General features: G+C 29.2%; 1 protein-coding gene across 3 annotated transcripts in view; it reads right to left on the bottom strand.

The window, feature by feature from the left end:
- Nucleotides 1-27,771, bottom strand: part of LOC143233692 (structural maintenance of chromosomes flexible hinge domain-containing protein 1-like) — a 97,394-nt gene that overhangs the window by 13,397 nt on the left and 56,226 nt on the right. For 2 of the 3 annotated variants that reach the window (XM_076470196.1, XM_076470197.1), the window contains exons 30-43: nucleotides 27,502-27,660; nucleotides 26,492-26,617; nucleotides 25,357-25,439; nucleotides 24,814-25,019; nucleotides 23,639-23,754; nucleotides 20,134-20,195; nucleotides 15,901-15,985; nucleotides 14,131-14,262; nucleotides 12,491-12,643; nucleotides 11,442-11,574; nucleotides 9,409-9,528; nucleotides 7,742-7,827; nucleotides 5,975-6,196; nucleotides 3,007-3,095 (exon numbers count right to left, since the gene is read on the bottom strand). In XM_076470196.1, the coding sequence (XP_076326311.1) occupies nucleotides 3,007-3,095; nucleotides 5,975-6,196; nucleotides 7,742-7,827; nucleotides 9,409-9,528; nucleotides 11,442-11,574; nucleotides 12,491-12,643; nucleotides 14,131-14,262; nucleotides 15,901-15,985; nucleotides 20,134-20,195; nucleotides 23,639-23,754; nucleotides 24,814-25,019; nucleotides 25,357-25,439; nucleotides 26,492-26,617; nucleotides 27,502-27,660 (1,772 nt within the window). Of the gene's footprint in view, nucleotides 1-2,547; nucleotides 2,740-3,006; nucleotides 3,096-5,974; nucleotides 6,197-7,741; nucleotides 7,828-9,408; nucleotides 9,529-11,441; nucleotides 11,575-12,490; nucleotides 12,644-14,130; nucleotides 14,263-15,900; nucleotides 15,986-20,133; nucleotides 20,196-23,638; nucleotides 23,755-24,813; nucleotides 25,020-25,356; nucleotides 25,440-26,491; nucleotides 26,618-27,501; nucleotides 27,661-27,771 lie in introns of those variants that run through there. The other variant, XM_076470198.1, reaches the window with a different exon arrangement.

Below are 27,771 nucleotides of genomic sequence, written 5' to 3' on the forward strand. Positions count from 1 at the left end.
TTGTTAAATGTATACTGTGTCTAGATAAATGTTACCATTGTAGATTTCTATCTATTACATCTTTTGAATCAATGGTATCGCTTTTATTATTAACAGAAAATGTATGTTCGTATCTCGCTAGGTTTGTATAGTGCATAAACACTAAAATGGAATACTTGATGAAGTCATAAGCATTTGTTATCACTGCAATCACCTGAAGCAAACAATTAAAAAATGCAGAACAAAATGATATTCTACAGGAAAAGTGTTCTTGGTCTATCTAAACTACCGTCTCATAAAAATAACATAATCTACACTAACATTATCGTTGAAGGTCACTTAATGTCACCGTTTACTGATCTTCTTAATGCTACTCTTTATCTCAAAAGTTACATAAATGTACTGCGTGTCTAAAAAGTAACTTGACATTACTGATGTTTATAATAGTAATGCATATTTAAAAAGTAACTTTACATTACTTATGTTTATAATGGTAATGCATATTTAAAAAGTAACTTTACATTACTTATGTTTATAATGGTAATGCATATTTAAAAAGTAACTTTACATTACTGATGTTTATAATGGTAATGCATATTTAAAAAGTAACTTGACATTACTTATGTTTATAATGGTAATGCATATTTAAAAAGTAACTTGACATTACTTATGTTTATAATGGTAATGCATATTTAAAAAGTAACTTGACATTACTTATGTTTATAATGGTAATGCATATTTAAAAGTAACTTGACATTACTTATGTTTATAATGGTAATGCATATTTAAAAAGTAACTTGACATTACTTATGTTTATAATGGTAATGCATATTTAAAAAGTAACTTTACATTACTGATGTTTATAATGGTAATGCATATTTAAAAGTAACTTGACATTACTTATGTTTATAATGGTAATGCATATTTAAAAGTAACTTGACATTACTTATGTTTATAATGGTAATGCATATTTAAAAAGTAACTTGACATTACTTATGTTTATAACGGTAATGCATATTTAAAAAGTAACTTGACATTACTTATGTTTATAATGGTAATGCATATTTAAAAAGTAACTTTACATTACTGATGTTTATAATGGTAATGCATATTTAAAAAGTAACTTGACATTACTTATGTTTATAATGGTAATGCATATTTAAAAAGTAACTTGACATTACTTATGTTTATAACGGTAATGCATATTTAAAAAGTAACTTTACATTACTGATGTTTATAACAGTAATGCATATTTAAAAAGTAACTTGACATTACTGATGTTTATAATGGTAATGCATATTTAAAAAGTAACTTGACATTACTTATGTTTATAATGGTAATGCATATTTAAAAAGTAGCTTTACATTACTTATGTTTATAATGGTAATGCATATTTAAAATGTAACTTGACATTACTGATGTTTATAATGGTAATGCATATTTAAAAAGTAACTTGACATTACTGATGTTTATAATGGTAATGCATATTTAAAAAGTAACTTTACATTACTGATGTTTATAACAGTAATGCATATTTAAAAAGTAACTTTACATTACTGATGTTTATAATGGTAATGCATATTTAAAAAGTAACTTTACATTACTTATGTTTATAATGGTAATGCATATTTAAAAAGTAACTTTACATTACTGATGTTTATAATGGTAATGCATATTAAAAACAACACTTAACCCTTTTCTGTGCATGTCATGAGATTCTACACAGTTATATTAAAATTTAAGTTATTAAATATAAATTTATCATTTCTTTATATTGCTTTATTTTTCTAATTTACGTCTGTATTATTTGGTTTTGTATAAACAGGGGGTCAAGGAGATTTGGATCCACATACCAGTTTTTGTTTTTGTTAACAAGAAATCTATACTTATTTTCTTTGTTTAGCACAAAGCTGCACAATGGATTGTGTGTACTTTGTCCCCCACGAACTTTAAAACGATTTTTTAGCATTAATGCTCAATGATATAGAGCTGGGCGACTACGTGTCAGGAAACTAACAACTCTGTTCTTTAATACTGTACACGAATGCATAGATCTAGAAGAGTGAAAGCAAGCCTATGAGGTTTGGACCCCCATTTCATTTCTTCAGAAATTCATAAGTGTATATGCATGTGTAGATCCAGGGGGAGTTAATCCCTCCAACTATTTCTTTTTTTAAGAAATTAATAACTGTTTTATTTAATGTTTTATAAGAGAGTACAGATCTTCATTGCTTTAAAAATTATTAAAAAAACAGCCAGACATCATTATACTGTCATACACTATAAAAATGGCAAATCATATGGGACACATGAACAGGAAAAATCTTCTTACACCTCATCATGATATAAATTACTCTTATAAGAGTATCAGAAGTGATTACAATTTGTGTGTAAGATTTGAATAATCTCTTCTAAAATTTTGACAGAATAAATTCTGGGCAGTGACATACCTTTAAAAATCAAATCCTTATTTATCAGTTCTTTAGAGTTGGAACAGTTTCTCTTTAAAAAGCGGTAGTTTAGTTGCTTTCTGTAGGTAGCTAATAGTTGCATGTAATTAGGTAAATGGATGTGTATATTATTCTGTGGTTCATAAAGTCTAGTAAACTGGCAAGATGGATCAGAAATGAATTCTATATGGCCATGGTCAAAAAGAGGTCTAATATAGCTTTTGTAGATCTTCAATATGGTAGAGCCATCACACCCAATGTTTTTGTCTCCAGTAGAAGCGAAATGTTACTTCTTTGATAAAAGTTCATACTAAAGATAAAAGTAATGTAAGGTTGGACTTTCATCAAAAATGATTTCTAGTTCATTTGGAAATATTTAAGTTAGTTATTTGTAGATGTTATTACACTTTTCACATTGGTTAATTATTTTTGCAAAACTGATTTTGAGATATCTCTTTGTAATAGATTGTTTACTCAAAGTACTGTTTTATGGCACAGTTATTGGTCTTTGTAAGGCAATATAGTTACTTCTAACACATAAAATAAAAAATGTTATTTTAAACTAAGATTTTCATACCTGTTCCAGTCTGGCAAGTTCTTCCTGAAGACAGAGTCTAATGGAAGAAGCTGTTGTTGCCCTGCAGTTCTGTGATGAATTTCTAGTGCCTAAATTAACGCATACAAAACAAATATCCTTTACAACTCAGTCATTTATAAAGATATTAATTTTTTTTATGGAGACCTTGGTAAAAATTTCATTCACAGTGAGAAGATGCTTATAAAGCTGTCAATGAGATTAAATAACAAAAAGGATTTTTACTGTTTGCTTGTTTTGTTTTGAATTTTACCCAAAGCTACTCAAGGGCTATCTGCACTAGCCATCCTTAATTTAGTAGTTAAGACTAGAGGAAAGGCAACTAGTCATCACCATCCACTGTCAACTCTTGGGCTATTCTTTTACTCACAAATAGTGGGATTAGCCGTCACATTATAACATCCCCATGGTGAAAGAGTGAGTATGTTTGGTGTGATGGGGATTTAAACCTGTGATCCTCGGATTACAAGTCGAGTGCCTTAACCATCTGCCCATGCCAAGCCTCGATTTTTATTTACACTGTAGACTTCTTCAGTATGCAGATAATATCTACAAGATTTAGTCTGATTTTATTTCTACACAGTATCATACTTTTTACAAGGTAAGAATTTTTCTCTTTTGTCTTTAGTACGATGTTTCTCATAATTACTGCCATAATATAGAAAAGTTGTATTTGAAAATATAGGTTTTACAACCTTAAAACTTCTTACCCTTTTGGGGGAAAAAAAATGAAAAGAATAAAATTGGGTTTTACTGGAAAAAAAGAAAATGTTTATTTTTTTACCTTAAGTGATTTAAAATTGTGATGTATGAATTTTTCAGGTATTAAAATTGAGAAATATTTATACATTTGTATCGGACAGCAACATCACCTGTGTGCCACGTTCTTACTAAACAAAAGTAGTTGAAATTGCATTTGTCTTCTCACAACACCATCAGCTAATGCCATGACCCTATTTTAAAGAACTGTTGGTCTAACAGGTGGGTTTAAGTGCTAGATTTTATGATATTCATAACTCATATATATGCAAGATTTGGTAAGAAATTTATTGACACCTTATACAGTATCTTACACTCTGTTTAACATTAGTTATTTAAAATATAAAAGGCATTCACCAACAGTTCAGGTTTTTCCTTCTATATCTTTAATTATTATGAAATAAAACTAGAAAAAAGACTGTGCAATGTCTAGCTGTTATATTCATAAAAAATATTCCGTGATTTTTCTCACATACCTTGGGAAAAATATAATTGTTCATATCTCCTTTGATAACAACTGTTAACTTCCAACACATTAAAAATTTCTTTATCACTATTAACAACTGTCCAAATATTTAAATGGTTTTACATCTTAACCAATCTACCAACTGAAAAAAAATATATAAGTAGTTTGGGGGAAATTAATGTTTTTAACACAGAGGTAAATAAAGATTTATAGCTTTTTTAATACAAGTCACTACATTTGGTGTTCTTGAGAAAACTAGTTTGCATCCTACTGCACCATAACATTTTTCATGTACACGCTTCAATATTTTACAATCTGAAACTAAAATGTGTACATATAAATGTGAACAAGTTTGTATTTTCAGTAAGGTACGAAGCAAGTTGTTATATACTAGCTGAAGACATATATAATAATGTTTACTATCATTAATTTTAATTGCTTGGTTATAAGATCTTCCAACTTTACCTACAAAATGTATATGCATATGTAAATTCAGAAATTTACAATGAAAGTTGCTGTATCACACAATACTATAATAAAAATGGTTGCAACTTAAAGATCAATAACTAAAAAATACTGTATTTGTCGATACACAGGATGATCTCTGTTGTCAAGCAAGTATAGAATGGTACTTTTGTAAAGAAATTCTTAAGAATGGCATGCTTGTAAACCATAGAAAGAGCAAACTTTCCAGTCTTTCCTGTAAACTATCTTATACTAACTGTGATGTTAACACTGACAAAGTGGTCATAAAATTTCCAAGCATATTGTTGGATATCATTTCGTTGCCGCTACTACTTGGCTATTTTTACTTGACTTATACACATTAGTTTGATAAACAGTTAAACTGATTTATGGTTTACTTTTAAATTTTGGTTAATTATGTATTACCTGTGTTTTAGAATTCATATTTAAAAGGTGTAACAATTTGGTAACTTTATGCTTTGCCTCACTCAACAATTGTTTACAAAGTTACAACTGCAAACAAACTTTTGCCACATGCTAAGCCATCTCTGCCAATGTGGTATACTGCCCACAGGTACCTGTTGATGTGTGTTGATATAAATAAGAAACAGTAAAGAAGAAATGAAAAAATAAAGTATTACACTTTGATTAAATATGTTGCAACAATGCCTGAAATTCTGTTTGCAGTTATTAAAACAAAAGCAACCACATAAAATATTAACTGTTTGTTAAACTCAAGCACTTCCACTGAGTTTCTATTGTACTTACTGTGAAGATTAATAAAAGGTTGTTTCACCTGTGATTTATCTTCTACTGTTCTTTCTAGAGTTAGTGATATAGTAGAGGAAATGGAAGATATAAATATTTACCTTAAAAAAATCTTTTAACATCCATTTAAGATGCTCTACAGATTATAAAAATGAAACATAAAAACTGTAATATAATAAACAGTGCTTTTATACTTAATATGAAAAATCACCTTGCAGATGAGTTACTCAGAGTCCAAGTACAAATAAATACATCAAATTATAAATTTGTATTGGATATAATAGAAAAAAATCAAAACTAAACATTTAATTTTTTTTAATCTACAAATTCTTACAAAAGTTGTCAAATTTCAAACATTTTCATCCACTACTTTCATTTTTGTAAAGAAATTTCACAAATTATGTAACCTACTAGCAAATTTCACATAACATTTTGACAGGAATAACATGCTCTAAAGTTTCCATAAACATCTTTAAAAAAATTACCAATTACCTTCTCTTTAGTTATAGTGACTAGACAATCCATGTCTCCTTGCATGTGCCACGCCAGAACTCGGGCTACCTGCACATCACTGACCCAAGCTAGGTGGCCTATCTTTCCCAGGATTCCTGGCTCAGGAGGAAATGGATACAATTTGCACTCTCTTCTTGACTGTTGCTCTAATTGTTGCTTAGCTGCTTTGCACTTATTAATTGCAGCCATAATTTGTGAACTCTACAAAAAAAAAAAGACTCAGAAAATTATACTGCATCATTGTGCAAAGAGTCACTTAATAATAAAATTATTTTTAGCATAATATCACAAAAACCACTGAAATGAATTTCAATAGTGCACATAAGTTAATCTGTTTCTTGAAGTGCAACCAAAACTTTACCTTCTTCATGTACTTCAGAAGTAATTCAACTGTTAATTATAACAACAAAGTTTTTAATTCCTCAAATAACAGTGTAATGACATTCTTGTACTTCATGTTAAAATACTTTATTGGTAATGCTATCATTATTTAATTCCATTTACTTGATACCATGTTACATATCGTTTCTGTTGTATTAAGATCACTTAACTAATGTTACACTACACAGAGATTCTGTATCAAATTCAAAACCCTTTAACTGGCTACACATTTCATACCATTTCTCTATCATTGAAATTACTTACATTGACCCTTGTTAGGCACTAATTCTGTAACAACAAACCCTTTAATTAATTGAATACATATTACACAAGTAAAATAAAGATTTTTAAAATTTTATAAAGACAAGTAAGAATTGATACATACACAACTGAGCTAGTTATAGGAAGTCAAAACTGCAAAAACTGAGTTATTTTGACTCAAACTAAGATACTTACACTGATTTGCTAAAGTAGGAATTTCAGTTTTTGAAGTTTTGCTTTCTTGTTTCAATATATTTTGTAGTATTAAACATTCAATATTAATACAGCTAACTATATAATGTATTATTCCAATTTCTAACTGTCTTTATAAGATTAAAATTATTTTTGTTATAATTGTTTGTTTTTTATTAGCCACATTATTTTTGTGCACCAGCAATACCACATTTGGGGTTTGAGTTGATTTGATTTGAGAGAGGGGCATGCCTTGAGAAAAAATATTACATTTTTCACACTAGGGTAAATGCAGGATTTTTTAAATATTGCATTATACAATGAATAACTTAAAACTCGTACACTATTAAAATGTGAGTTACTAGCTGAAATGTTTTGTTATACTAATTGTACAGTATAAAAATATAGTTTAATTAAAATTTGAATGTAAGTCCCAAAAACATCTTAACATGTGCAACAAAGGATAGGGTTAACCGATTCCATTCCTGTAATGTTAAATTCTTTAAATTATTCTACGTTATGAAGCATTTCTAAAGTTCACAAAACATTCTATTAATTCCATGCAACATACTGTTTCTGGAACAAAACATTTCTTAACTGATATCTTGCTACTTATACATTTTCAGGAAGAACACAGAGGTCTAATCTATTCTTTGATTCACTATTCCCTCTCCAGTACACTATAGTTTTCTCAAATTACATCTCTTCAATATTGATTTGGACTTCAAGCCAAAAAAATAGTTGTGCTCTTACAGTAACAGCATGAAAACAATTTGTAAAATTTGAAGTAACTTCCTTCATTAATCACCAATAACCCACAGTATTTTAGGGTTCTGAGTAACATCTGACATATTTTATTTTATTAGTGGTGAGTAAAGAACTTTACGTCTCATCTGACAAATTTTAACCTACACTGTGTAAACCTTGTAAGTTTTCTCCAAGCAACTGCAACTGATTACGTATCTTGTTTTCTTCATTAGCAGCACTTTGCACCACAACTAAATATAAAAAAAAGAAAAAAAAATTCATTATGATGCAGTACAAAACAACAGTTTGTTTGTTTTTTGAATTTCTTGCAAAGCTACATGAGGGCTATCTATGCTAGCTATCCCTAATTTAGTAGTGTAAGACTAGACGGAAGGCACCTAGTCATCACCATCACATTATAATGCCCCATGGCTGAAAGAGCGAGAATGTTGATGTGACAGGGATTCGAACCCGCGACCCTCAGATTACAAGCCAAATGCCTCAACTCACCTGGCTATGCCAGGCCGAACAACAGTTTACTAACTCTTATCTTTTTAATTAATACTTGTTATTTCACTTCATAATTCAAAAAGATAATGCCTCCATATATAACAGATATTTTATTATCAAAAATATAATAATATACACTGAAAAGAACACACTTTCTTTTTATTCTTTGCTTCACATCCCTATTAATACAAAGAAAGGTGCAAAAGGTATTTAATAAGTAATTTTGTAATTATATACATGTGCACTGTATAAAAGAAAGGGTACAAAATATAAAACACAATTAGTTAAAAACTCTGCAAGAATTTGAACAGCACTTAAATACTTTGTTAATGGTACCAGGTTTTACTAAACAGTTTCTACTTGTTTTGGTGGGTCATAGATCTACCATCAGTAGGAAGAAGACAGTAACGTTAAAACATTTAATTTACTGTTTGTTTTTGTTTTGAAGTTAAGAACACAGGTACATAATGGGCCTTCTGTCCTCTGCCAACCATGGGTATTGAAACCTAGTTCATAGCATTGCAAGTCTGCAGACATACAGCTGTGCCACTAGGAGGCTCTACTGTTTATACATATTTCCAATTTGTGTGGTCTAACATACATTGGCTAAACAAGTGGAAATTTAAACTTTAGACTTGGTGTACATAAGTTATACAGAAATGAAGAACTAGCAATACATTTTCTCATAGCATTAACTAAACAATGTCAAATTAATTGAATAATACACATAAATTAAATATAACAGAATCATTAGATATATTTAATAACTCAAAGTTACTTTTATATAGAGATTCAGATCCAGGGACTAACAAAAATGTGGTTTTGGGAACTGATATTAAAAGAAAGACAAATAAGTTGCAGCATATGTTGTGCTAAATAAATGGTCAAAGCTTTGGGTAAATTCAAATATTTGGAAAAATATACAAACAAGATAACTAATTCTCCTTTCTCCTTCTTGATGATGGATCTGTGAATCACTGAAGCAAGATAAAGTAAAATTACCATGTAAATTATAACACTGTCTTACTAATTTTTTAATGGACACAAGATATTTATATTTATAACTCTTCAAATTCTCTTTTTCACTGTTGAATAATACAAACCATCTTTGTCATGAATATGTATTTATTTAACTAGAAAAAACCGAGAAATATTCTTCTAAATATATATATTAAAGCAAATATTATTTCACAAATTACTTTTTCAAGCAAAATATACAAAACATTATCTCACTAGCATTAGGCTACTATTACTAATTCACAAATTTCTACACTGTAGAAGTCTTGACAGTACAAAAACACACAACAAACTACCTTACTAACCTTCTAGCTCTTTTAAATATTGCCGAGTTGTATCGAAGAGAGACTTGTACATATTTATTTTATAGACTAGAGAATCATGCTCTTTAGCTAAATTAGCCATCTGTGCCTGTTTCTGAACATCTAGAAAAACAAAACAATGATGTATAAAACTACATGCCCATCACAGAGAATTAAATTTCACATCTGAGTATTACAAGTCCATAACCTTAAGACTAATGGACACTTTTTTTCCATCTTAAGAATAACCATCACATAGTGTTAAAATGTGTCCTTATCTAAACCTTTCAATGATCAAGTAATTATTCTGTACTAGAAAGATATATAATTATACTATATTAAGCCTTTTAATTAGCAGGTCTAGAAAATATTCATTATGGTGCAACTAGTGTGTAAAGAACTGTTAAGGGGTTCAAAAATAAATTAAATTATAACATAATCACATTCACCAATAGTAAATATTTTATTGAAAGAGTAATGATATATTAACAGGCTGAGCTTTATTATACACAGGTAATGATCTTAGAAATTGTATTTTACAAGTGGAGAAACTTATACAAATAAAAACAAATCATAACAAATGACTGACATTAACATTATTAAACATGAAAATTGATTATATAAATACTTTGTCTTTGATTATTTAATAAAAAGACACAAGATAAGAAGTGTAATGGGCTGTATCACACTACATTATGACATTGTTTGGCATTTAGTAACTGGTGTGATCATACCAAAAATTAACCATTCTCTGGAAGGGTATGTAACAGTCATTTTCGCTGCAAAATACTCATACATTCAGATCAGAGATTTAGAATTTCCAAGACAAGGATACACCCTGTGCTTATTGACACTGGAAAATAAATGGATATGAATCAAAATGAGGAATTTGAACCCTTGAGAAAGAGACTTGCACCAAGCTGTACCCCAGTCATGGTAAGATAGGTGTGGTATCTTGTAACAGGCAAAAAATCCAATAATACAAAAGTTAGTTGCAAATGACAACAGTACACAACACAAGTAAGAAGGATCTCCACCTGGAAAAGGTGATACAAATTGCTTCCACAGTATATCTGTTCAACTATTGCACACCTGAAGCAGCTTGAGAACAAAACAAGTATTTATGTTATTCCATAAAACAATATATTGGTCAAGTCAATAAACTCACTGCTCTGAATTTTTGTGTGATTAGATTGTTTAAACGGGCATTAGAAAATGGTCATCTTTCTATACTAGGCAGAGTATGGAAAACATGCAAGGAAGTGTGTTGTGCTTTGGACATAACAACCAAGAGGTGGACCATTTTGTAATGTAAATTATGATGCAAGGTTCAGGTGAGGTGACAAGGACTGTAACAATGTGATGGGGTTTCAAATGTATTTAAATATATATATGCACAAAATTTATATTTAATCAAATGCTCTGTGGTATAATTTTACAATTTTATTATAGTATTAAAGTACAAGTTGGAGTCAGAATCAGGTTTCTTTGTTAGTACACTACACCTCTAGTGCACACCTAAGTTGTTCTCTGTTCTCGGTTGAAAATAAAGCTTCTAACTTTGACTTGTGCTTTGTGTTTTTAATAAAGAACCAAATGATCATTCTACAAACAAATATATTACCTAACACAATATGTCATCTCTATTATTTTATCCTCTTTTAAGAACATAAATGCATTACCAAATTTACTTCATGTAGTAGGTCTCACGTATTTGAAAATCAGTCATGTTTAAATGTGTTTCAGATATTCACGTAAAGCTATGCAATGGTTATATGTACTAACTGTCCTTAATTGTGAGCTGTCACACTGGAGAAAAGGTTGCTCTTTAACAGCTCTCCACCAGCTGTTGAGCTACTCAACACAAATGGATTATTGAATCTACAATCCAGCACACTAATTATTATGACAAGCTCGGTATTACATTTCAAACATTTAGTTACAACTGTAAGTGTACATATATATATAAAATGACAACAAAAAGTTATTAAATACTTAAAAATATTATTTTACTGTCATTCCTTATCAAAACCCACCATTATAGAAGAGGAAGTACAAATCATAAGGAGAAATGGTGTGCTCTAATGGTAACTTGTCTATCACAGCTGTACATCGTATTATATATTCTTTCCCATCTATACCTGGGGTCTTTTCCTGTATCATCAAATTCTATATATAGAAGAGAAAAAGGGCTTTTGACCTACAGATAACAATTTCAGAAACTGAAAATCACTTTTATGTCTTTAGAAATCATAAAGTTTTAACTTGTTGTCACAAGTAAATTTGTTTTAATTTACTGCCAAGAAAATACTTACAGTACCATATAAACAAAGTAAAGTTTGTGTTTTAGTGGAAAGCTACACAATGAGTTATCCCCTCTGCTCACACAAGTTTCAAACTTTGATTTGTAATTATATAAACTTTTAAACATCAAATGAGCCATTGGGGACACACATACAAGGAAAAACAATGAAAACAGTGATAATTATAGGATTGGGAATATTATCCTACTTAAATACAAATGTTTTAAAAAAGAATCTTAAAACAAATAAAACACAAAACTTGTTTCTTACTTTATGTTGTGGTTTATTTTTATCTAAATTTCTTATTCCAAGTTAATATGTTTTTGATAAATTTCTAATATTCCAGTATTGGAAGTGACAAAGTATAGTTATTTTGCTAATATATTTTTAATCAAACATTATAATTAACATTTATAATTTTAACAATTAAAAACATTTTAATTAAATTAAGCTTTATTGAATAAACCTGTAAAAAGCTATAATAAAACTATAAAAATTGTCAAGATGCATGCCAAAGTAACCTAATATATTGCTTTTGTGATTTTCTGAAGTATTTTTTTACTTAATTACTGAACAAATTACATGCAATAAAAAACAGCATTTCAATAACTTGTACTCATGCTCTGTGTTTTAATTTCACCAACTGCCAAATGTTTCTGATCAGACTTGTACAGATTAAACCTGAGTTAATGACAAACAGCTACAGTACAGTGCTGTTTAAAACAAACTAAAGCAAAGAAATAATTTCATCTTACAAAAGAGAAAATGAAACCCAATGTTACCTCTAGAACAGCTTGACCTTTATCAAAAGGAACTTGGATTGAAGTGACATTTCCTGCTAACTTTGGAATTTCTTCCCGGGAGGAATCAAAATTTGTAATCTGGACATTAAGTGTACCTTTACAATAAGCAGACACCAAATTATCGTGCTCATCCTGTGAAAGAAAGCAAAAGTAATCTCACATTAAAATAAAAAATAAATAAGGGAACAAAGTTCAACTTACAGCACATGATGATAAATAGTAATAATAAACCATTGTTTTAAAAGTGTAGAACTGTGGTTTTAAATAGATTTCACTAGTATTAAAATGTGACACAAATACACTTCTTTAAATGCTTTAAACTCTTATGCACTAAACTCTTTTCAGAATGAAGGAATGTCACTGATATCTGCTAATTTTTTCCTTGTCGTATTTAGAACACTCACCTAAATGTATGTAAAATAGCAGAAATTTCCTAAATTGTGTAAAGTTTTGAGTTTCAATAATCATAAAATATGAGTTATTACTTCTATATTGTGAAATTTCCAAAACATTATTGCAAGACAATGCTTTTAAAACACATTTAAAATACCCCATCTTGGTTGTTTTGTTTCTTCTCCAATTTTTATACAAAGTTTCATTCTGTATATTCAGAAAGTTTCAGATCAGTTGGTTTTAATAAATGCACATTATTTTGCTAGTTGAAGTAGTCACCACTTCTGGCTACAGATCATGAAAAACCACAACAAACATAGATAACAATATATGAAAATGATGTAACCATCACCTCTCACTCTTAGTGAGTACCACACATTTTGCAAAACAATTATTGATTGGGATCAATTTATATCTAACGAATATGATTTGTTTTCATTAAACTAGTTTATTGGTCTAGATTGTTTGAATACAATATACTTAACAATATTATTCAATAAATATGTGAAAAAAAATGCAAAATACATTAAAAACCTTATTTTAGTTACTTTGCACATAATGTTTTTGATAAAAGAAATTAGACAACATGTAATTCTTAATACTTATCTTCCTTTATTGAATCATTAACTTTGAGCAAAATTACTTTTAAAAATTCTGATTTTTTTTTCTGTACAGAAGACTTATAATGATTACCAAAAGCTTGTCAAATTACACGAACACACATAAACTGTACCACAAATTCGTGATATGACATGAGTATCATAACACTGTATCACCACACCTTTAATCAGAATACAGCTTTGCCATCTGTCTCATGACCACAGAATTCTTAGCAAGTAATTTAGTCAATATTAGTGGGTAATCAAATTGCAATGTTTGTCACTGAAATGTGTTTTAAGTTAGAGAAACCAATAATAGTAATTTATTAGCTTGTTGTAATAAATAACATATGTGTGATATATTTGTTAATTTCCTGGGTACATGAGAAATAAAGTTAACTGAAATACACAGAAAGAGAAAAAAGTTTCTTCTTTTGCCTTCTAAAAATGGCAATGGCTTAGATTATAAAATGATCAATCCTGTTTGTAACTACTATGACATCTACCCTTTGGTTTCAATAAAATCTTGCACTGTTGTAATTGACACAGCAGACTAGGTTATCTAGTGGTATAAAAACTGCAAAATAAGTTTCACTTTTTATTCTTACCCTTAGACTGCATACTTACTTTTAGTTCTAGCACAAGGTGTTTCACTATAAGCCTAGAGTTAGGCTTTTGTGTATTGGTCACAGTTGGTATGCCTGGATCTTCTCGAGGAACAAGCTTTACTGGAAGACCAGGTGGGACAATAATTGGCATCTGGAAAATTTAATTTAAAATAATACTTGTTATTCTTTACAACTATCTATTGTTAATAATCCTACAGAAACAGGCCCTAATGTTCCTAACTTTACACATAAGTTTTCTACACAAATCTGTTCTAATGTTTACAATAGAAAGCATTTGTTTAATTTATTAATCATAAATAGTCATATATTTTTTAAAATAATCAAAATTTCCCTTTAACTGGTATAAAATAGAAATACAGTTTATCTACTTTTATATTGGTATGCTTCACGTAAATAAAAAAAAATTTGACTTTTGTAACCTGAACACGTTCATTTATGTGGTTGTTTGCTGTTATAAAGATTCATAACTGTTTGCTTTTTAAAACATAAACTATCCTCCTGCACCCCAGTGGCTCAGCAGTAAATGTGGCAGTTTATAATGTTTGTGCAGCTTTGAATTTAATTTATATGTTTGTTAAATTAGTGTCCAACTAACAGTTACATACTTTTCAATTACAACATTGACCCTTCCAGTCTAGTGCAAAATAGCACCCATTATGCATTAGCATTCACAAATATTAATAACTCAAAAATATGATCGTACCTGAAACATTGACTCTTCAGACAAAATGTATTACAGTTCGTGAATATTGCTGAACCCTAATTTGTTTTATTAAATTTATAATCTTTAAAAAAATAAATATGAAAAACAACATAAGAAAGTTATATACTATGCCATCACACGACACAAATATATTCAGTGACCTGAATTCAGGTTTTATACACATTTATTTGTAATGATAAAAAACAAGTTATCTTTTCAAAATATTGGAGATCAAAATAAGCAAAGAAAAACAAACAAATATGCATAACCCTTCCAGTCCAGTGCAAAATAGTATCCATTATCCATTAATATTCATAAAAATTAATAACTCAGAAATATGATCACACCTGAAACATTGACTCTTCAGATCATAAATTATGATAGCTGATGAAAATTATTGAGTTTATAATCTTTAAAGAAACAGAAATGAAAAACAACATTACAAAGTTATGTATTATGCCACAAGACAGCTTGAATATATTCAGTAACCTGAATAAGCATCTAATATTTGCGATTGTTTTTTATACATTGTCATATTCAAAATTTTATTTTGAATATTTTCACTTTTTAAACAAAAATAATACCAGAGAAAATAAAAAAACAAATTTAGGGTTAGCTATTTGAATACTTTATTATCATTATTACTTTTCCAAAAAATATGTTTGTGACATTTATGTCAAGAAATACTTTCACCCACAGCATTTCTATTATAAGTTTGTTCTACATGATTTAAGATAGGTAATCAGAAATTTTAAAAATTTAAATGTTATAATATGCTCCTGTGACTAACATGATAGAGAAAGGGTTAAATTATAAATAGAAATACAATAATGTTCAAGAGGTTAAAGGATGAACTACATTATTACTGATATGCAACAATGTTCAGGATGTTAAACAAATGATGAACTACACTATTAATCAAATGTAACAATGTTGAAGAGGTTAAACAAATAATGAACTACATTATTACTAAGAAAATATGAAAGGTTCTTGCAGAAACAGGTCCTATACACACAAACATGATCATAGGTCTTGTAAAAGACTAGACAACAGCATTATACTTACCACTTGACTTGCGATAACATTAGAACCTCCATCATAGATGAACTGTAAACTGTAGGAATCAGCAACTTTAGGAACCATTTTATTCCTGAAAGTTTGGAAACCAAAATTAACAGGTTAAATTTAATCCATTTTTAAATAATTACTACAGCATTCAAAACATCTACTTCCAGAAAACAAGCTATAAAAGTTACTAATATTTTACAACACAAAATATATACATTTTTCTGTGCGTGCATATGTTTTAAATCAAGTTAATTAAAAAGATCATTATTATATCAGACCAATTCAACTGAGACCAACTGCTAGATTTGATGGCCTTGATACAAACAGGAATAAGGGAGTCTCTTACAGTTTATCTTAATTAAATAATTCCACATTTATTTCATTTTATGTGCAATCAAAACCAAGAACCCACAGCTGCTAAAAGACATAATACTCATGAATTATGCTATTAATCACTATTAGTTAAATGTTACACACTCTTTAGACCAATGTTTACTGTACTATTTCTTTACAAAATATATAACATTCAGTCATAGGTTATTTCTATCTTGGAGAAAAGTTTTATAACACATATAATCATGAATTTTTTTTGTATTGATAGAAACAAGAGAAATTTTTTTCCATAGGTGCAAACTATGTTAAACCTTCTATCTGTGACACATCCAACCACTTCTGACTGCTACAAAGACTGTTTATTCCATACCAATGCACTTCTACTGAACATTACATTCATTCACAAGAATCTCAGTTACATCAACTTTCACTTTGGTTACTTAATTAAGATCACATTGCTATTATAGCCTGTAAAATAACAGGTATGATGAACTACATTATTATTGATATGTGACAATGTTAAAGAGGTTAAACAAATGATGAACTATATTATTATTGGTATGCAACAATGTTGAAGAGGTTATACACACAATAAACTACATTATTATTGATAAGCAACAATGCTCTTTTGGTAAAAGAAGAAACCCATGATGTGCTTACTTAGAATTTCAGCTTTCTTGAATAAAGACTCGCTAAAACAAAATCTGAATTTTTATCTATTAACAGCTACCTATATTCTTTTCAAACTGTACTAATAACTAATCCAGAATCTTGCTATTTTTCTCATGTGCCACACAACCACAATCATATTCAATAACTGTTCTTATTTCATTTATGATCGACTAAGTTTCTCATACTCAATGCTAAATTATTTTACAAAAATGTGAGCTCCATCAACATCAATATTAATCAAAACATTACATCAAAAACTTTACAACATATTGAATAAAAGGTATTATAAACATTATTAAATACTACTCTACAGTAGAGTCACTGAAAGTTTATTAACACTCACTCCAGTCCATGTTGTTGTTGTTTTTAGTGCTTCACATTTTCAGAAACTATGTTTATTAGGGAAATATTTCTTTTATGTCCTTCTTAACAGTGGGATGGTATAATCTTTAATGTCACACTATTTAGTGTCCTAAATTGGGAAAATGTTTCATGTTTTAAAATTCTGGTTCCATTTTCTCTTCCTAAGCTCAGAAGGTAATAAGTATCCTGGGCTGTGGAAGTGTTTTCTGTTTTGAAAGTTTTGGTTCACTTTCTTTTCCTTAGTTTAGAAGATTACAAATAATTTGGTGCCAGTAATGGTTATCTTATCTGATTTGCTGACTCCTATCTTAAAGAAGTCCTATCTTCTATCCCATAAATACAAAGATAAATTTTCTCCTTCTTATCACATTATCTCTATAGACACTTGAGATTAAAAAAACAACAACAAAGAACTTCTATGGTTAAGTTTATCTACTCTGAAATATAAAGAATATAAAGCTAAACAACTTGAGAGAGACATTGCTATTTTGAGCTCAGTTACAGATATGTACATAATTCTTTCATTTTAAGTATTTCATCACAAAATTAATGTTTACATCACTGGAATTCTAATTTTTCTAAACATAAATTACAAGATTATTTAATTTTGTAAGTTACAAATAATAAATACTAATACAATAACAAAACTATAAATATACAAAGTTACAAAACATATATCACAAATAGGAGTATAAAAATACATGAAAAGTGTCTGAAGAGCAAACAGTTAAATTTTATTTAAGTAAAAAGAACTTTTAATGCCAAAAGCAAAGAAAAATTGTCTGAGGCATGCCACTGATAAGCCAACTTAGGACAAAAACAAGGTGAAAAGCAATCATTTTGAAAACACACTTTATTCTATACAATAATTTATTAATTCTAAAAATTTAAATTCTCATATTAAGCTAGAGAAAGGAAAATTACAAAAGGACTCAGAACCATGTGATTTACTAGGCTGTTAGCAAGAGATCCACATTAAAAAACAATCAACTTTCAGTCTTGTAGGAAATGCCTTAAACAGTAATTATAATGGTAACTATATTTATCAGTGATATGTGATTAACTCTATGGATATGGACTTGATCAATATGACTGACCACATGAATTCTTTGTACTTGTTTAAAGTCCTTATAGATTTAATTTTTCTAGCTTTCAGTGCATTGTGTACCTCTTCACAAAATTTAGCAGGCTTTCAGTTAACATTATAAATCTTTCACATAGAAAAAAATTTATTTTTTAGTTAATTATTTTTCATAGACTAACATAAAGATTTGTCCATAAATACAGAGCATGCTTTGAATAGTCCATGTGCAAAGTAATTTTCATGATAAGATTAAAACACTTTTCTTCATCTCAAAAATATCTCTAAAACATTTTTTTTAGTAAAACTACATATTTTGTGTTATTTTCTCTGCCTTTGTCTCAGAACTGGACAATTCAACTTCACTGACCTCCTAACCATAAAAAAATCAAAATAAATCTAAATTAATTTTTTCTTTCTTTCTAGAATCATTTGTTACTGTAAACATTTATTTATAATTAAAGGTTATAGTTTTATTGCCCTTTGAATGATGTCTAATTAGTAACTGCACCATTATAAGTTGTAAATCACCCTGGGCATATGCAGCTTATATTAAGCTATCAAATTACATTACCCATGAACTGCTTGCATACATGTCATGAAACATTTTTATTATAATATTATTATTATTTATTTTACTTAACCTAATTGTAATTAACCTAAAGTGATCTCTATTTTTAAATTTCAATTACTTTAATAATAATAAAGAATAAACACAAAGTACTTACCTAATCTTCTCTTTTGGTATTTTTGCTGTCCATTATCGAGGGCATTTAAGCCTACTTTGTTATACAACTGGTAGTGAAGCATTAAATAATTTTTATTCAGTTAAACAACTCACCAAAAACATATACTAATAACATGCAAAAGACAGACAATTTCCTTCAATAATCACAACTTTTCTGGCTTTCTAATTATGTGAAAAGAACTGTTAGAAATTCTCCCAATCTAGCCATTGTGATTCCTGTGGGAACCAAAGTTGTATTACAAGTGATATTGCTGCTTATCTGTTCAGAACACCATGTAATACATTATTTGATAGATCAAAACTTTGACTTTCTACTGCTTATAGGTAATACATAATTACACATAAGATAGAACTATTAATAAATCCTGAAAGAGAGAATGTAACAGGTGAGCCTTGTTTTTATTTGATACCTCCATAACCAAACATTGAAGGCTATAAAAATTATGGTTTCTTTGAGCAATGATAATCTTGTAGTGATTAAGTTACATTTAATTTTGTATCTTTTGAAGGGGTGGTGAACAAAATAGAGAAGATTCTTCAAGAAAATGTGTCATGAGTCACACAAAGGGGAATTTAAGAATTATTTTAATATTATTTTGTAGAATGAAGAACTTAAAAAACTTGTATACTATTAAAATATAGATTATTAGCTAATATTTTATGCTATACTAACTGGTACAACATAAACATAAAGTAGGTTAACAGAACTCTGAATGTAAGAAATTAAAACTTTGTATCATGCATAGTAAAGGATACCTAGGTGAGAGGGTTAGGAAGTGAAAAACTAAGCTTCAACAAGCTTACAAAAGATTTCTCTGACTTGGGTTAAAATCCTTTTAGATTTGATCAACCTAAAAATTATTCATATCATTAAGAATACATTAAAAACTTAGTTTTATAACATTCTTTTTTCAGATGTTTTAAATAACTGAAGAATGTAAAAATTCAGTGTCATATACAGTTGCAACAGACGAGCAACAAAAAAGATTTAATCAAACACCATAAATGATTTCAACAACAAATTTTCACTTACCTGAAATAAAATATCCCAGGATCATCCTGTGGGTTAGGATCTGATGGCATGAGTGTAATCAGCTATATGCAAACAAAATATGGTTAAACCCACTGAAGCACCCCATACACAAAACAGCACTTCTAATTATTAATCATCAACTATGGTCATTAATAAGTGAAGTATTTGTTTTCTACTCAATTCAGACTATATATACACAGCTTTACAAAGAATTGTTTAGTATATTATGATGTTTTTCTTAGGACTAACTGGTAGAGAAATTGTTATGATCTAAACATAATCAATCTTTATTTAATATTTATTTAGAATTAATAATTCTAAGTTGGTAAAAATATTCCAAAGGAATAGTTCTCAAACTTCCTTTTTAGGTTTGTAAAATATCTAAAATATTATTCATCTCGAAGGAATCAATACATTATACTGCTTCTTCCTTTTATGCAACCTCCCCAGAGACACTTCAGTTGAAGTAGAAGACCACAGACTGAGAACCAGTGCTCCATAGATCCACTAAAACTCACATAATAATAGGTCATTCCACACCAACTTACCTAGGACTTTCCACTTTATGTCCTAGATGTCCTTGAAAACAAAAATATATAAATCAAAATTAAGTTTTTCCTTGAATTCTGTCAAGAAATTTTATGACATGAACTTGGAAAAGTTGGCATGGAATGACCTTAACCTAATGTTAGATGATTCACAGACCCTTAACATTGAGTACACCATGTTTCTCTGCTCAAAATTGTTTATAAAACACTATGAAGGTTGTTTTTGAAATATTTGCCAGAATAAAAAAACATAGTCTTTCTTACTGTGCAACTTTAACCTGTAAAGATCTCTTTTTTTTTTAAGACTTGCTTACTTTATGGTTCTCTGTCTTTACTCTATATATTGGTGAGTAAACAAAAGTTTCTAAAAGTGGATACATGATAAAGTTAAAATTCAACTGGTTACCAACATGAAGAAATTTTACATCATATGGTAGGCAACTGTATCTAGCATGCTTGACAGTCACTTGAGGTAAGTCACTTCTACATTAATTGTTTTCTTAAACTAATACAAATATTTTTCCAACCATCTTTTGAGATTTTTTTTCCAGAATTTGTACTTCTACGTGAGACATGAATTAAAGCGTAAAAAACAGCCAAATGTGCATAGAGTTGGTACACTGGGATAACTGAAGAAGGAATCTGATTATTGAACTAAATGTACAAGCCTGTTGTGTACAAAAAATCAGATACGTTACAAAATCATTTGTGCTCAAGACATGTCTGCAAACTGATAATATCGGTCTGACTCTGTCAAGTCAAAGAGCAAGCCAATGTTCATGAGAAGAATAAAAATACTTTTATCTATTGTACAGTTTGCACACTGCTCTAAAACCTCCAAAATGCATATGTACAGTTTGTTTATTATCCCTCTATAGTGTGCCAGCTACAAACTATCCTTGACCACAAAATGTCACTGAATTAGCAATGTAAGGTAAAATGAATAGTTGATAACAGGTATGAAATACATAATACCAAGTTCAAAGGCACTTTGTAAAAGATTGTTGCATATGCACTTTGACCTTCTGTCATGCACATGGGATTAATGTATTATGTGTATTTGATCCTACAGGATACACGATCTATCTACAGCTCAGTGACGACTTTGAGTGTATTTGTAACAGACACACACAAATGTAGTGAGGTAATTAGTTCTGCAACTAATAACACCTCAACTCTTGGAGGCATTTCAATTATATATAATATATATATACACACATATATTAGTTTTTTATAACTAAAAACAACTGAAAACAAAATTAAAAAATACTACACTAATTGAAAGGATTCAAGGGTACAAGCTATAATGTGGGATATAAAATGTATCCTAGGTTTTCGAGGTGACTGTGGAATAGGACCCACATTGCGGTGGGGATACACTGTCTATCAGTCTTTACCTCCATTTGCCAGTCTCACAACAAAAAATAAAATAAAGGAATAACAATAGTAATTTCAATTTCTATAAGTATTATTTTAATTTCAATTTCTTCATTTCTTCAATTGTACTACATTTCTCAACCTATAGTTACATATAAAATGTATAATTGTTAACATACCAAATTATATGAAATATAAAAGTAGAGAAAGCTCAATGAGAGTTTATCCTTAACAAACAATGTACTGGTAGACCAAGGTTTTTTTTTATCACTGTTAATTTTAAAAGTATGTGCATATAAATATTTTGAAAGTATTGCATTTGATGAATGACTGAAAATATTTTCACAATCCTGATAACTACACAGAATATTTATGATATAAAGTTTAAAACGAACCTCCATTAATATCAGCAAATGGAAATTGCTTACATATTACTTAATTTAGACACGATATGTGCAAAACGTACAGCATTAAGATACCTACAGAGTTTAAATTCTCCCTAATGTTTAATAACGGGTAGACCAAATTTGACGAAAATACTGACACAAGACGTTAATCACACTGTGCCATCATTAAGTTCGAACCCTACAACTAAATTATTTTTTATACTTGTGCAAGTAATGTCATTAATGTATTTATAATTTTCATTTCTATATGGAAATTTTTCCTTGGCGATTTAGTCTACATGGATGCACAACCCTATTACAGTAAAAACATTAAAGTATGATAAAAAATAAACAAGCTCACATGGGCATCATCTGAATACCACTCAATAAATTACAGACGAATATCTACTGAAAATAATACTTTTTATGTATATAAAAACGGCTGGTATGGATAGAAAAAACTCTATGTAGAGGAGCGAACAACGTTTCAACCTTCTTCGGTCATCATCAGATTCACAAAAAAAGAAAGAGGTAACTGACCGATAGCTGACCACATATTTGAAGGCAGTTGTGTAACTGAGTGTAGGAATGTTGATGTTTGATTATATATTAATACGGGCATAAAGGTGTTCATTTCTATTGGTTTATTTTGGACTTGAGTTGTTATATAAGTAAGGCTTCTTTAATTTTGCATTTGTTTATGTTTGTTTCTTTATTTAGTATTTGGGTGTTTTCTATGGTTATGTTGTGTTTATTTGATTTGCAGTGTTCCAAAATGTGTGATGGTGACTTTTTGTGTTCTTTAAATCTGGTTTCCATTTTCCTACTTGTTTCTCTAATATAGAAGTTGTGGCAGTTATCACATTGTATTTTATAAATGATGTTGGTGTAGTGTTTGTCAATGTAGTTTTTACAGAGTATAGGCCTTAGTTTTGTACCTGGTTTTTGAATAAATTTGGTATTAACTGGAATGTCATATTTTGTTACTAGTTTTTTTGCCAAATGTTGGTTATTTTTTTGGAGTTTTTTTTTGGAAACCTGATGATGACCAAAGAAGGTCGACACGTTGTTCGCTCCTCTACATAGTTTTCTCTATCCATACCAGCCGTCTATACATATATATTTTTGTCTACAAGTAGGTTTTCTTGTCATCACGATTACCTTTCATGTGTAGAATTGAACCAAATGACTTGCCTTAACAGGTGATTTTCCACGGGTAGTCCTTGTCTGCCAGAGCTTCATACAGATTTGAGATGCTTTCCAGGGCTTGTAGACACCACCATCTTCTGTTATGAGGTAAACTGAAAACACTGTAAGGTAAACAAGTATGTTAAATATGATAGAAAAATTGTTTAATGCTAAAGATTCTTACACCATGTACAAATAGTATACAATTCTGAAAATTCTCTTAACAAATAAGTCACATACTTTCATATGTATATACTGTTACAGTTATGTTAATGGATTTTAATAAGATTCAGTTTAATTCAAGAGGCTGTAATGTACAGTTTCATTCTGGCAACAAAATCTGAGAAAATATGTTTATTGGAAAATTAATATTAATAAGCATCACACAAATTTCACCACACAAGAAAAACTGTAGAATGATAGTGAATAAACTTTATTCTTTTGTCTTGTTTATTGCAAAGTTAATAAGGCTACTTGTTGCTATTCTTAATTTTGAGCTGTTGATAAAAGTAAAGTAATTAGTTTTGAGGTCTGTGAATTTTCAATAAGAAGAATAACTCATTCATATACAAGATATACTTTTACAGAGTCCCCAAAAGTGTTCTGTTTCAAGCGTAAGTGAAACCAAAATTAAGAGTAACAAATATTTTTATTTCTTGTGTTTGAAATTCATGAGTCATGTTGTGTTGTAACCTACAGAGTGCATAATTATTCATGGCATGCACACATTTTACTGATGTTATGACACAACAAACTGCAGCATTAAGCATCCCTTACGTGGTACCACTTTAGTGTCTATCATGTGACTCACAGACAACACACCACTGGTGCGAGTGATTAAAACAAGTGACTCCTCCAGGTGACCTTCAATCCTTTTCAGGAAAATAACACTTGCCTTCAAAAATGTGTATACACAAGAGAAAACATGAATGTTTTCTTGAATATTTATATAAGTCTTAGCATGCCCAGTGATTACTTCTTGTGTCAGAATAATTCATCTTATTATTAACCTGCATTTTGTGCTAATACAATTATCAGAGTAGACATAAGTAATTTGAAAGTTAGAAGTAGAAATGGCATAAACTTGGAAATTCCAAGCCAAAAACAAGTTGATTTACTTTGCTAAATACAGTTGTTAAAAGTGGAAATAAATATTTTGAAAATCAGATCCAGGCACAAACCTGGAAATTCCTTTCCTGGAACAAGTTCTTTACTTTTGTCGTAGTCCACTTTTATCTCTATAGGCTTCAATAAGTTACAAGGCATGTGAATCTTTAATAACGGGCCAGTGATGGGTACACGCCCACAGGAACCTTTTGCACAGATTGAGAAAACTCCACGGCATTTTTGTGAACACTGAGAAAGAGGGCACTTTCCTGGCTTCTGACTGTTGAAAACAAGTCTTCAATATGTTTACCATTATTTACTGCACTTAGTATATTTATTCATGAATAATTTCTTATCTATCTTTCTTTGTAAACATGTTTACTTTCTTTTCAAGCAAACTCTACTTTTCATAATATGAACATCAAAGCTAAACTCTGGAAAATAAGTATTCTTAAAATTATAAAAACAGCAACAATTTGCATGGCTGGACATTTAAGTACAAAACAGATTCAACCATACAAATTATACAATACTTAAGCAAAATAACTTTAATTTTTATGCAACATTCACATATAGTATCATTAATATTCCAATTCACATCCACATATTTATCTCACCTTCCACGAACTGCTAATGTAAGTATACCAAAGTCTGCTTGTCCATATTTATCAGTTTTTTGTACAGTTGTTGACGGAGTGATCTACAATAAAACGGAAAAAAAAAAAAAATTACCTGTTGTGGAAAATCTCTAAATCTTGAATTCACACTTCTTAACACAGAAACATCCATAGCTTTATAGTCCTATTTCAGCAACTTGAGAAATTTAACATCTGTATTTTTCTGATTTCATAATTTCTGCTGAGTATCAAGGAAAAATAGTTCTTATAATTATTCTGTTGTTGAAAAAGATTATCTGGAAAAAACTTTCCTTGCAATTTCCTTTACTAACTAAAATTCCTAAGTGCTGCAAAAATAACAAAAACAGAAGACCATGTTATCATTATCCACATTTCAAAAATTCAAGTGGTATCTGAATTTTAAATCAAAGAACTAGATGGAAAATATTTAGTTAAAAACATCCACTGCCAACTCAATTATTTCTTTCATTAAATAGTGAGATTTCACCATAAATCTTATAATGCACCCTTTGGCCATGCCCAAAATGTAGAGTCCATTTTTGTGACAATGGGATGGAAACTATGTCCCCTCAGGTTCACAGTCCAATATGACAACTAACAGGCTCACACATCAGAAATCTTTAAAAACTGTTAATAAAAACTATTATGAATGGTAAACCCTGGAGATATTTCTACCTTTTCAATTCAGAATAAATTTTTAGAATTTAATTTGGTTTACGTAAATAAATTTCTACAATATTCAGTGACAGACGGCTTAATTGCAAATAAAGAACATTGTGAGAAAGAATGTGAATCTATAATAAAATAAAACAATTCACTTTCTTTTCATATTACTTAGTAAAAGGCTTAAATTTTGAAATACTTCTATTTGTACCTATACATGATACATGGATGGAATATATTAAAACAAACTAAGGAGGAGCTTCAAGCTTGTTTTTTTAGAGCAAAACAATATTTGATTATTGGCTGTGTTAAAGGGGAAATCAAACCAAGAATTTTAACATTGTACAATTGTGAACTTACCACTGTCTCACTGGGGAAAAAAAAGCTTCAAGCATACCATATTTTAATTTTAGTAGGCTTTTACAAAATAAATGTCATAACATCTATAAACCTTTAGATCTGTATCCAACCCAAGCATAATTTTTACATTTTCTTCTGGAGTGGGGTTTCCGCAGGAATCACAAAGCTGAACCACAAACTTACTTGGAAGTCTTGAGTCATTATAAACAATGTAAATCTAAAAAAAACACAAAAAAAACATTACATGAATGAAACATAAACTCATAGTATATTTGCTTAGTTTTGATATTCATAAACTGAAAAAATATACACATTTAATTATAAAATTTTCCTTCTTACTAGATCACAAGCTCTGGAAAAAACATGCAAAAAATTCCTCTTTATAATAATAATATATTAAAGTAAACCCCTCCTTTCCTTTTTATAATTGTAACAAAGAAATTTTGAGGTATTAGCTCTCAGTTCAATAATCAAAAAGACTATATTCAAGTATAACAAACACAATTTATCATTTTCTGAAATTAATCATTTCAGTAGAAATTTTAATTTTTTTTATCAATTATCTCCTTTAAGCATCATCTATTTCAAAAATTTACCTCTTTGATAAAAAATAACTTTAACATCTTTTTTATGCCTGTTAAAAATCTTTATTCTCTTCAACAGAATAAAAGTTTAAACTGAAGCTTTCCACATTATCATAAAGTTAAAGAGATACTCAAAGTCCAAGACCACATACTGTTTTGCATAATCTTCAAGCACAACACATACTAATATTCTATAGCTGAAACAACTGTTTACATAGATAAATATAATTATTGAAAATATGTTAATAACATTTTCTGTCTGTCAGATAAGACACACAGTTTGCATCAGAAGTAACAGATAAAAATATTTTAAAATTTGAAAATGAAGCAGATTTTATTGCTGTTGAGTAGTTAAAAATTTACAACTAATTTCTAATAATTAAACTTCTTTGATAAAATTAAAAAGTTTTAGAAAACTTAAAAGTGCATTTAGCTTAATTGAAAATTACTTATTAACTTTTTATAAGTAATTATCATAATTACTTATGAACTTCTAGTTCAATGAAATTTCACCAACCTGACTTGTATCAAACCCTGGATATATAATCTTTGCTGGAGGTCCAGCAACAATTTCCAGTCGAAAATAGTCTTTCAGATTGTTCCACTGTACGCACACTTCTCGACTGCCAAGCTGTCCATCAGAAAACTTCAGCCCTTTGAAAACAAAGCCACCAGACTGAAACAAAAAAAAAAAAAAAATGCATGACATTAAGTAACTAGAATTATACTTGATATCAACAGCAGATTAAAGATAACAAGAGAATCAAAGCCAAAGTTCCTTTTGAGG

This window comes from Tachypleus tridentatus, chromosome 12 (assembly GCF_004210375.1).
Source record: "Tachypleus tridentatus isolate NWPU-2018 chromosome 12, ASM421037v1, whole genome shotgun sequence".
NCBI lineage: Eukaryota > Metazoa > Arthropoda > Merostomata > Xiphosura > Limulidae > Tachypleus > Tachypleus tridentatus.